Consider the following 12,291-nt stretch of genomic DNA (forward strand, 5'->3'; position numbering starts at 1 on the left):
GCCACGTTAAAGGTAAATAAAAAATGATTCGAAATTTCACTTACAGATGACGCTGCACGCTCACTATCTCTCTCTCTCGTTTAGATGCAACCCGAGCTAAAAAGAGCGCTCGTATTGAAATGTGGTAGTTTTATGTAAAGCAAATCGCGTAATAAGCATTGATTATGCGCTGTTTTATGTCGCATTTTATGTATGTCGAATTTTTAATGACTCAGCGTCCTCTATGACTGAAATTTTGAACTTGTTTATTATCTATTTTAAAAAAGAACTCGACGCCTTCATAAGTTATTTTTTGTGCAAACCACCCCTTTCTTATGTCAATTGGTTGATTTTTTATTATTTTTTAAATGTGTCTAGGACTTCTTGCCCACCCTGTATTTTATGAAGTGAAGTAATACCATAATAAAAGTGAATTTTTTTAGTGAAGTCTGAAACTTTGAACGATTTCACATGTAACAGATTGGTCATTCGACTATACAGGGTGTCCTTGTACCTCATCAACCGTTCGTCCTAGAGATAGAGTTTCAACTTAAAAAATGCTCAAAATGTGTTCAGAAATTACCCTGTACCAGTTTTGAGAGTGGTAATGTAGTGTGCAACAAAATAAAAGAAAATGCACATTTTTATACGGTTCCACAGTCTTCTAATTTACAATTAGAAAGTTATTGCCCTGTCTTATTGAGCCAAAAAAAAAATCCCATTCTTTTAACTGGAATATTCGCTGCGATATTTGAATTCAAAAATCGGAGGAAGGTTGGGAAAGAACAGCATAAACTAAGGGACAATTCTTTTCCTCGTTTGTGTTGTTCTTTCCAAACTTTTCTCCGATTTTGAATTCAAATAGTGCAGCGATTTGCAGTTAGAAACGGGAGATTTCATTTGCTGGACTCGGGAGAGACAGGGCTACAACTTTCTAACAGACAGTTAGAGAACAGGGGGACGTATAAAAATTTAGATATTTTTATTTTGTGATACTGCATTTTCATTCACAAAACTCTTACGGGGTGATTTCTGAACACATTTTGAGCATTTTTTCAAATTGGAACTACATCTCTAAGGGTGAATTAAAACTTAGAAGACACCCTGTGTACGAGTGTCCTGCAATAAAAGCGTTGACAAGTTCATGGTTATTCATTTGGGTTCAAAAACCCACGTCACTTACGAGTTGAATGCGGTTATTATTCCGGATGCAACTAGGATCACCGATCTTGGTATTCTTATTGACGAGCGGTTTAGGTTTTCTGGCAACTGTTCAACGGTGGTCAACAAAGCCAAGAGAATGCTCGGTTTCATTCTTAAAGTAGTGTCAATATACTGACAGGTGCTACATTGGTCTGAGCAGTATCAGCATACTGAAACTCCTCAGACCTCTGGTAGACGTATTCCATTGGAACTTGGTATATGCGCTGTATGGGTCATGGGAAAATGTAAAATACAATTAAAAAAAAAAACTCCACTTTCTTTTCCACCTGGTGGTTGAAAATTGAATTATTTTTTTATTTCATAAATCTCTTCCCCATGGTCTCATCAAGATATCCTAAAAATTTGGTTGTATTCAGATAAGCAGTTTTTGAGAATAACAGCTCAGAGTACGAGAACTTTAATTACAATCGACCTGTATATGTAAATAAAACCATATATTTTTCGACTTAAACTAACTTTAAAAAAACATTTTGGGGCAATGCTACCCTTGTATGAACCTGACTTTGGTCCACTTCACTTTTGGAACCTGGGCTTGTAATACACCTCGTCTCTTCGCGTTCCCCTAAGATGAATCTTCCACTTTTCAAGGGCTTTACTTCGTCCTGGATTGGAGTATGCAGTTAGGTATTGGAAAGTCTCGAGAAAACAACAGGCCTACAACAGTAAAATCTTCATTCATTACACTTCACTCATAGTTTGAAAAATAGGAGGGAGATGGCAGCACTATAACAAGCATTACACAGAAACAAGTTTCACATTAAGTTCACAACACGGACACGCACATTCCAACATGTGCCAATTCATTAGAAGTTCCACAGAGAAATATGTACGAGGTGCATGTATAGTTTAGTACTAGTAGTTAGGTTTTGGAGACCATAGTTACAGAGGGAAATTGACTTGGTCGAGGGAGTGCAGAATGCAAACCTTGATGGCACACAAGGTTTGAGCTATGAAGAAAGACTAGATTTTTTTGAATGTGCTTACATTGGAAGAGCGCAGGTGTCGGAGGGGGGGGGGGATTGTGATTGAAGTGCTCAAAAATTTCAACGGGATGGATAAAATGGACCACACATCATCAATCAACTGCTTCAACAAGGTGACCTAGTAAGGTTTGGTAAGGGACGATTCCAGGCTGTGGTATCGCAGGGAATTTTTCTCTAATAGGATTGCGAATAAACGGAATAGCTTACCTCCGGGGGTCGTTAATTCTAACACGATTGACACGTTTAAAAAGAAATACGATAAACATATTGGGATGGATCGAAAAACTATGAATACTTAGATGAGACAACCATATTTTTTTATGGGCAATATGTATATTCATATTTTATCATAATTATTGGTTTTTATTGCTCTTAGTGGGTCGATGTATTTTGATATGCCTTGGATACATATTCGACAATCATATTTTTATGGGCATCTTTTTCCATCCACGTCGTTGGACATTTTGTCTGTTGTGTCCTTTGTATTTGTGGGAAAAAAACCCTATGAAAACAGGACTGATTTCTTAATACCATTTAATCAGAATCAATGATTTTTCTGTGAAATGATGATAATGATTGGTTATTCGGATGACCATCGACACACTTTTCACAAATTTGGTGATTCACAGCGTACTTATTTTTAATGTTAGCATACCATTCCTATTCATGGTAGTATATAGCACTGACTTTTTTTCAACTTTAAAAATACTCAGACATATTGCTTGTCGTCGACATCCATAATTTTATGGGCATCTTTTTTCAGCCACCTTGTTGGGCATTTTGTATGTTGTGGCCTTTGTATTTGTACATGTATTTCAATTTTCAACCACTATTTGGAGGAAGGAAAACTAAATAAAATTTATTTATAGTTCAAAACACAATAAGGCCGGGATTACACTATAAAAGTTTGATAAAGGTTCTTTTATAAAACTTGAAAAATGCCACCAATTGGTTACATTGGAGCGAATGTAATTGATACGATTATTGGTTGTTTTTCCTATTATTGGAAGTTTTATAAAAGGACTTTTATCGAACTTTTATAGTGTAATCCCGGCCAAACAATAAAAAAACATTATACCATTCAAAATAAACGAAATTGAAAGATAACATAAACGATACACTATGTAATCGATAAAAAAAAATGTGTTCAACAAATTTCAAACTTTTTTGTTTGGTGCCGGTAGACATGTGACGCGTTCAGCTAATCGAAAAGCCACATCAAGAACATCTTTCGGTACGATTTGCACGAGTAAAAAAAATATATAGAGGACCGTGTTCCTGCTCGGTTGGTAAACTGCTTTCGGCCGAACAAGACTGACGGCTTCTTCGAGGTCATCGACAACTTTAGATATCCGAGATGAACTAAGACTTGAATTCCAGCTGATAGCTCCCTGGACCTTTTCGAAATAGATCTTGTTGTAATTCTTCCTTATATCATCATCGAGATGTTTCAATTTGTCTTCCAAAACTGACTTGAGAAAACCCTCTGTAGCGAACGCCGTTCTAAAAATACAGACAACACAAAAATCTCGTCGTTAGAAGATAAAATAGTTAGGACAATTAAATGTTTTTCAACGCGTGAAACTAAAATTGAAACAGCCAACAAAACGATTTATCATCAGCAGCATGCACGGATCTAGGAAGGGGGGGGGGGTGATGGGGGTGATAGCCCCTACCAAGAGCCAAAAACTTAAGGAAAAATTTTTCTATCCCGTAAAATGTGGGACGATTCATTGAAGCTAATGGTGTCTGCTTCCACTGCATTCGCAGCTGGAGATGTCTACCTGCGCTTTGCAGCTGAAGAAAGATGTCTGCGCTGCCTTTACTCCGTTCACTTTCTTTCAAACCGAGCAAAACTGTCTATTGCCATCTATGGGCAATTTACTACCTAGTGAGTTGTGCCGGCGAGGCATTTTTAAAGGGAAGATCGGCTGCCATTCGCTCCTCGAAGTTTGGAACCACAGAAAACCAACTTCAGCCGACCACCACTGTGGCGACGGTGAGGTTCGAACACGGGACCTCGCGATGGGAGTTCGTCACTATGATCACTCGACCACCACATCGGCTACTCCATTCACCACTGAAGATGTCCGTCTACGCTTCATTTGTAGCTGGAGATGTCTGCCTCGGTTCATGCTCAGATCCAGAGGAGGCAATGGGAGCAATCGTCACTCCTAAGAGCCAAAAAAAGGAACAAATTTATCTGTCCTGCAAAAAACGGGACGATTGAACTGACCTAAATAATAAAAAAACCCTCCCAAACGCCATCGCTCTAGATCCGCGCCTGATCATCAGGATAATTCACTCCGAATGAGTAGGGTTACCAGGCGTCTACATTTTTTTAATGCCATCTTGAGCGTCCTCATACGTTTTCGATATTTATCTTTACCTTTTCCTTTCTTTTCATTTTTAAATTTTCAGAAAAAGGTTTTTCCTATTTCTTTCTAGGAGAAAGAAAAAAAACAAATATCTCTTCATTAGTTTGAATTTGCATAAATACATATTTCACACGCTTTAACCAATCACCTTCGAAATTCACAAAAACCGAGAATCCAATGATGATGGATGTTATTCTATCCGCGGCTTCATATACTCCATTAGCTCCATTATACAGGGTGATTATAATTAAAGATGCGATTTTCTTACGCTGTAAAATAAGAACAATGGTCAAGGAAAACTAATGGTCAGAATGACTTGAAAATTTACGTGAATTCTCCTGAAGCAATGCAATTTTGTTCGGCGAAGGGGGAAGAAAACATTTATAATTTACTGATGGGTAGCGCTGTACTCATGAAACACGCGAATTTCGCTCACCGAATCGAAAGAATAGTCAGACGGAGCAAAATGATAATTTAATTAACATCGCAAAATTTCACAATTCATGGAAACATGACAAAAAGGAAGTCACCAACACCTACGACCTAAGAAAGAAATCAAGGATACAGTTATTTTCCTTGATATCTCTGGCTGAGAAAGAAGCCATCTATATCTCTCTAAACCGTCCCACCCGGGGGCCATTTCCTGAAGTTAAGAGAGGCTACTAATGCCTCTACTTCAGCGCCTCACGACACAGTGCATGAAATTAGGAAGGCAGATTCATATGTCTCCAGTAGTGTAGATGGTAGCATGCTTGCCCGGTATGCAAGAGACCTGGGTTCGAGTCCCGGCGGAGACGTGATGACTTTTCTTTCCGAGCTCACCTCAGCATAATATCCGGAAAATAACTGTTTCCTTGATATCTCTGGCTGAGAAAGAAGCCATCTATATCTCTCTAAGCAAGAAATGTTCAATATGTTGTCCACCACGTTCTGCTACGAGTCAGAAATGTAAAACTGCATGCTCCGCAACAGATTGCCATTATTATTATTATTGACATTACACACCGGCATACCGAGTGTGCAGGTGGAAATGCTGTGGATGTGGTGTGTAATGCGAGCCTTCAACTCCGGAAAATTTGCGATCAACATTCTTGAAGTACCTACCACCAGCATTACCATCCAATATTGGTGAAAAACATACACACTCCGATCTGTTGTAGAAAACACAGTTTTAAGCTTCAAACTCGTAGCGGAACACGTTGGACAACATATTGAACATTACTCGCGTGAGTTGTAAGTGTTTGTTTCGTGACTATTTTTGTGCTGTTTCCATGAATTAAGAAATTTTGCGATGTTAATAAAATTGTCTGCTCTAGTTGGCTATTGTTTCCATTTTGCGAGCGAACATCCCCGTGTTTCACAAGTACATCGGTACCTAGCGGTACATTTTAAAGCTTTTTTCCCCTTTCACTAAACGAAATTCCATTGATTCTCCAAGTCATTCTGATTAGTAATTCTTACTTTACAGTGTTTTGAAAAATCGCTACTTTAATTACAATCGTCTCGTACTATGAAGAAGACAGTTCATAAACACACAGCTCTACAGCTTTGGAAGAGGAAAACCCAGCATGTGTCTCAAGAATGCCATTGTTCGTTCAACTATACATCAATGCAGTAAAACTGTGGTATAACTTAACTGTACGGACCAAGGGAAAATATCGTTGACGAGAGGCTATCGTTATATTGAGAGGTAGTGTATCATCAGTCGCCACAAAATTTATGCTGTTGTTGGCATCTCTTCTGAATTGGCGTTGTTGATATCACCATGAAATGCATTTACTCGAATAAACGTTTATTGACAACAAAAAGTTGTAATTGAATGACAAAATTCAGCTAGTTGGTTCACACTAAAAATTGGTGTAACAGCACAGCAGTTTTGTGTACTACACAGAAGTAGCTTCAAGGCAACGGATGGTAAATGGTGCAAAAAACCGATGTGGTTGAAAAAAACCTCGAACACACTGGAATTCAAAAATGTATCGAAGGTGATTTTGAATGAAATACTGTATAAATAATATCGTTGTAGCGATATCGAAATATCGGCAGCAAATATCGTTATAGAGGGTTTTATCGTAGAAAAGGTTATTTTTGTATCGAGAAGGGTATAACATTGGCTTATAGCCTATTCCAAACAGGATTTGAAAACATGTCGTTGTAGAGGGATTCATCATTATATAGAGTATATAGAGTATCGTTGTAGCGAGCTTTATATCGCTTTTGGATAGAGAGAAATATACTTATTATTTAACAATGTGAACGTTTAGATTTGATTATATTCAAACTCTAGAGTGGGAAAGATGAAAATTGATTCGTAATTTTTAGGCATAAGAGATTAAATGTCAAAATTGCAATTAGGATGTAGTAAGGCCTATGGTGAGAGTGTACAAAGTAGAAATAGCATTTCTTTACTTTGAAAATAAAAAAAATTACTTTGTTGGAATATTACAGATGGTTTTGCAGTTTGTGGCGCCATCTGTTGTAAGCAGAGGAAAGACAGCCTGCAAAGGCTAGGCGGCGACGGAAACGTTCATTTCTGGTCTATGGTCTGAATCTGGTAACCCTCCCAATGAGGTGAGTTGTGATATAGTATTATAACAATATTTTATTTTTGATAGGTTCTGCCCTCTGTTGATTCAGAACTAATTTTAAAATTTCCCGATACTAACCTGTAATATTCTGGCTGAATCTCGATCACTTTCACACCCCATGGCTGGATCTCTTGCCTGAGGATTTCGCTGAACGCCCTCGTTGCGAATTTACTCATACAATAGGCGCCAATATGTGGAATCGAGAGCCGACCTGAAAATGGGCAACTTATGCAAAAATGAAAGTGGATAATAAAGTTGACGCACGTTATAACGATCCCTATTGTTCCGTGAAAAACGGACGTTATATCGAGTGGTTGTTGTGTCGAAAAGAAAGCAGTATGGGATAGTTTTTATATGAAAACATTTGACGTTAAATAAATAATAAAATTTTGAATATCAATTTAATCTGAGATTCAGAATTTTACTTTATTCTGAGATTCTAAATTTAATTTTATTCTGAAATTCTGAATTTAAATTTGTTCTGAAATTTTGAATTCTACTTATATCTGAAATTCTGAATTTCATTTGGTTCTAGGATTCTAAATGTAAATTGATTCTGAAATTGTTTCTTTCACGAATCCTTAATTTAGTTTGTTAAAAGAATTTTATTCATTAATTTTGAATTTTTTTTATTATTTTTAAAGTTTTGTGTTTATTTTTTGTGCAAGTATTTTCCAGAATTTTCCGCACGAAAATATGCTTTTTTGGACGCCGAATTCCTTAAAATATGAAATCAGGATCAAAGAAGCCTCCGAAATGTTTCTAGATCCTCCCAGCGAACTCGCAACGACGGGCCCTGAATATGATATAAAATGTTTAAGGTATTTTTGATGAATGGCATGTAAATCATGATATACTTAGCAAGCTGGTCACTGTGACGACACGGCCTTTAGACTCAATGAGTAAAGGTAAGAAAGCCTTCGTGACTCGTACAACGCCGATTGTGTTCGTCTCCAAACAAGCACTGAAATCCTCTGTGTCCGATATGGCAATATCTAGGCCCTTGAGGATGCCAGCGTTGTTCACGACGGCCCAAAATCCTTTAAGAAAAACAAAACAAATTCTTCGTTTTTTTTTCCATGAAATTTGCATCAGCAAAAAAATCACGGTAGTTATGAGCTTGCTTATGAAAATGTCAGCTTAGTAATTAATAAATTTTTATTAGAGAACTGATTATTGTACTCACTTGAATCTCCGATGTTACTCTTGACGAAAGCGAGTGCATTCTTGACGTCCACGTCCTTCCGGACGTCCATTTTTATGACGTGCAACTTGCCATCGGTTGTTTTCTTCAACGTCAAGGCGCCATCTGAGGTGTCAGAGAGACATGTTGCGAACACGTGGAAGCCTTTAGATGCGAGTCTTTTGGCCAGTTCATGTCCGAACCCAGTGTCGCAACCTTCAGATATAATTTATATTGTCATACATTTTTTTTTGATTTATTCATAGAAAATGAATCATTTCATTATGAACGGAATTTTATAGTGACTGAGATGCATTTTTTTCCATACTGGAAATTCCGCTCTATAGTCAGAGAGCTGAGTTTTTGTGAATGCGTATCTTCACGCATTTTTATGAGATGAAATTGTGCTTCGTAAACTTCAACTCCGTACCTTGATGCCTTTTTATTAGGGGGGAAATTGCACTTCGTGACCATTAAACTAGCGTCTTCAAAGTATTTTTATAGCTAGCGGAAATTGTGCTCATTCAACTGTAACTTCGGTTTCATCGTGTTTTTGTAGTGGGTGAAATTGTGCTTCGTGCTGCATCACATAAAAGAGTGATGCAGTAAAACAATGCTTTAAACAAAAACATTCCCTAACAAAATGTATAAAACAATTTGTGGCTCTCTCTGTGTAACAAAATAAATAAATATTCATTATTTTCAACATATTTTGAATTGATGCTCTTTATTCTTAATTGTAAGCGTGTAGAGCTGACGAAATTTTCAAGTATCACGTTAAGGGAGTTGGTGCACAATCTTGACTTCCCATGCTTTCCTATGGGAAAAATCTCCTTCCTTCAAGGAACATTTAAAATTTTTCTAATCACTTTAAGCACTCAATTTGTCTCTCTCAAATTGTATGGACATTTTTATACAATTTGACAAAGGAAATATTTATGATTTTATAATTCTTGGTTCTAACTTCAAAAACTACAGCTATTTCAAAAATCACTGAAATTTACTCCTACACTTTAGGCCATAAAATATCTTTAAATGATTGTAATAAGGAATACTATACTCTAGTTATAGTATGTAACACCTTAGTGTTGAGAGAGATACAAAGTTTCAAGACATTTTAACAGGTAGTGTTTGAAAAAAATGTTCCTTATCTGACAAAAAACTCAGTTTTGAAAAAAAAAGCATTTTAATGGGAAACATTAACATATATAATGCCTGCCAGCAGTTTGTATTAAAATATACTTCCGGTGCAGGTAGAACAAACACTAACACAGTTCGACGCTGAAAATTTTGTAGTATTTGAAAATTGAAAAATTCGAGAAAATGTGTTTTTTTTAGAAAATTTGCGTGCAACAACCCCTTCAATTAAATCATTGGGTACTTTGTTTTTAGGCCTTCATTAGAACTGAAATTACCTACCGAAAATTTTTCATGATAACTATTTAACTTTTTGATAATGTGGTAATGTCGTTTAGCCTTTCATTTTTGAAAATGTGATTTGTAAACTTGAACTATGTACCTTTAATGGTTTGTATCTTTTCTTTATATGGTGGATGAAATTGTGCTTCGTAAACTTTCTGTCACTTTTCAACAGTGAAACAGACAGGAAGACTGAACAAACCGATCGTAGCGATTGCTCTGACCGGTAAGCAAGCTTCCATATATTAAAGAAAGTGTTTTTCAACCTTTTTTTTATCCCGCGGCACACTTGAACTAACAGTTGAACCTCCACGGTACACACAAATTGAGAAGAGATTAAAATGTATCTATTTTATTTTCAAAATTACACTTTTAATTATTTAATAATTAACAATAATTATTAACCGTGAATTAACTATTATCATGAATCACAAAGCAATTTATTGTTTTTTGTAATAAAAAAATAATTGAAATTTCTGAAATTTCACTTAGATTTTTGAGCTTGACAAATTTGTAGCATATTTTCTTGTCTTTTTTTTTTTTTTTTGGACCGGAACAGTCTTGAAGCTTCTTCTAAAGATTCTATGATCGATTTTTATGTTTAATAATGTTCATTGCAGAAAAATTGGTTTCGCACATACGAGATGTTAGGAAGAGAATTATTGATCTCTTCATTTCAAAATGTGCCATTAATCGATTCCCAAATTAACTCACAAAATTAAAACAAAATTTAATGGTTTTCAATTGATTTAATCGCGACCCTTTTCATTTATTTCTCTCACAATTTGTTTTTCTTCTTTTCTTTCCCAACATTTCTTCGATTTCTGAATTCAATTGTCTCAGAAAATTTCGCACTTAGAAACGTGGAATTTTTTTTTGTTTGCCTCAGAAGAGACAAGACAACAGCTTTTTGATTGGAAGTTTGAGGGTAAGGGGAGAACCCAAGCAGATTTTTTTATGTTATGAGACACTACTACTTTAGAAACTGGTACAAGTTGATTCTTCTTGAACGCATTTTGAGCATTTTTTAAATTGTAACCATACTTCTACGACGAACGGTTGATGGGATAAAGGCCGAATTAGGACTTACAGGACTACCCTGTATATAGATTTATATCACACTAGCTATAATACCCGACACCGCCCGGGTTATCTTCAGTTACTGGAAGGGTTGAAAAAGTGACAAACCCTTATATACAGAAATATATCATTAATACTGGTAGCATTTAATAAGTGACAAAACATTGTAAAGGTATATGCATGTCTGGAACGCATTGGTAGAGAACCACGGTAACCAAAGTAAACATTCCAAAAGTGATTGTCGAAGCCCAAAAACCATTTTTACCCGACGGGGTTTCACCCAAAGCGGCTCGAGATTTTTATACAGCTTTGGTTTCACCCATTTCGGGCATTTGCCCTGCTCTGAGAAACTTTTAAAGTAGCATATCGTTCAAGTCAGGTCCCATTTAGTATACATGCAAAATTCTGCGTCGATCAGCCTAAAATTGTAGATTTGTATCGAGAACACGCACACACATGCACGCACGCACGCACGCACGCACACACACCTTTAGAAAATAATAATTTATTTAATTTTCTCCGAAAATTTTCGCGGCACACTTATGATCCTCTAATGGTACACCTGTTACCCTGACATTTAATAGCTCAGAAACACTCTTACACATTTTCATCGGGCACTTCAAGCATGAAACATTAGGAGCAAGAGACAATGGCGTGGATTATACAGTATAATGATAATAACATAATGAATGTTTCGCATCACTTACCGGTAACGAGCACGGCCCTACCAGAAGCGTCGACTCGAGCACATAAACCGAAAATTTTCCTGAACCAAGGATATACGACGTATGCAAATGCTGCGGTGAAGAGCAAAATCGCTGCGATTATATAGTTCTCTAGTATTATGTGAGTATGAAGACATGTATACGATAGCGTTACCGCGCCGACCCATAGGCAAGTGTATAGAAACAGTACCAACATCTCACACATTACGCTTATCTCTCTGTGTAATTTCACTCTTTCTTTAAAAAAATTAAAAAAAAAAACTGCGCATCGGTCAATGCGTCATGGACTCTAGTAGACATCGGGAGTGTTTAAAAACAAAAAAAAAGGTAAATTAGTTGGTCTTTTCCGTCCATTCCTTAAGTCGTTGCACAAATTACCGTTCCCATCATGCCATTTCCTTGTTTCCCAACAGCATAATGTAAGAAGTTGTGCTTCTGATGCGATAACTCATTAAAAATACTCTCTTATTTTATTGGTGATTGCGTCCATGGTAATGACCATGTATTGTATATTATTATGTGTGTGTGTGTGTCCCGTCTTTAATGAATTCTTCGCGCACATCTTTTCTTCACTGGCGATTTTTATCTGACACGTGAAACACGTTTCACGGAAAAATGACTGGACAATGTCAATGACAGGTGACGTACGTTTTTTTTTCTTGGATAAAAATAACGAAGATGTTTACACGAAAAATACTTTTTTACAAGGAAATCATTCCCCCCCCCCCCATT

The 12,291-nt window shown here is 36.6% G+C and overlaps 1 protein-coding gene across 1 annotated transcript; it reads right to left on the minus strand.

The window, feature by feature from the left end:
* Positions 1-3,021: 3,021 nt before the first annotated feature.
* On the minus strand, positions 3,022-11,853 carry LOC149077195 (17-beta-hydroxysteroid dehydrogenase type 6-like). Its single transcript, XM_089242714.1, has 5 exons — positions 11,542-11,853; positions 8,339-8,551; positions 8,010-8,192; positions 7,231-7,363; positions 3,022-3,689 (listed from the first exon to the last, which is right to left on the minus strand). Exons 1-5 carry the CDS (start codon positions 11,762-11,764, stop codon positions 3,344-3,346), a joined length of 1,098 nt encoding a protein of 365 aa, XP_089098840.1. The 5' UTR covers positions 11,765-11,853; the 3' UTR covers positions 3,022-3,343.
* Between the last annotated feature and the right edge of the window lie 438 nt (positions 11,854-12,291).

The sequence above is a fragment of the Pholcus phalangioides genome, unplaced genomic scaffold, assembly GCF_987345545.1.
Source record: "Pholcus phalangioides strain wild (caught in Gottingen) unplaced genomic scaffold, Ppha-v1.0 ptg000015l_1, whole genome shotgun sequence".
Classification (NCBI taxonomy): domain Eukaryota; kingdom Metazoa; phylum Arthropoda; class Arachnida; order Araneae; family Pholcidae; genus Pholcus; species Pholcus phalangioides.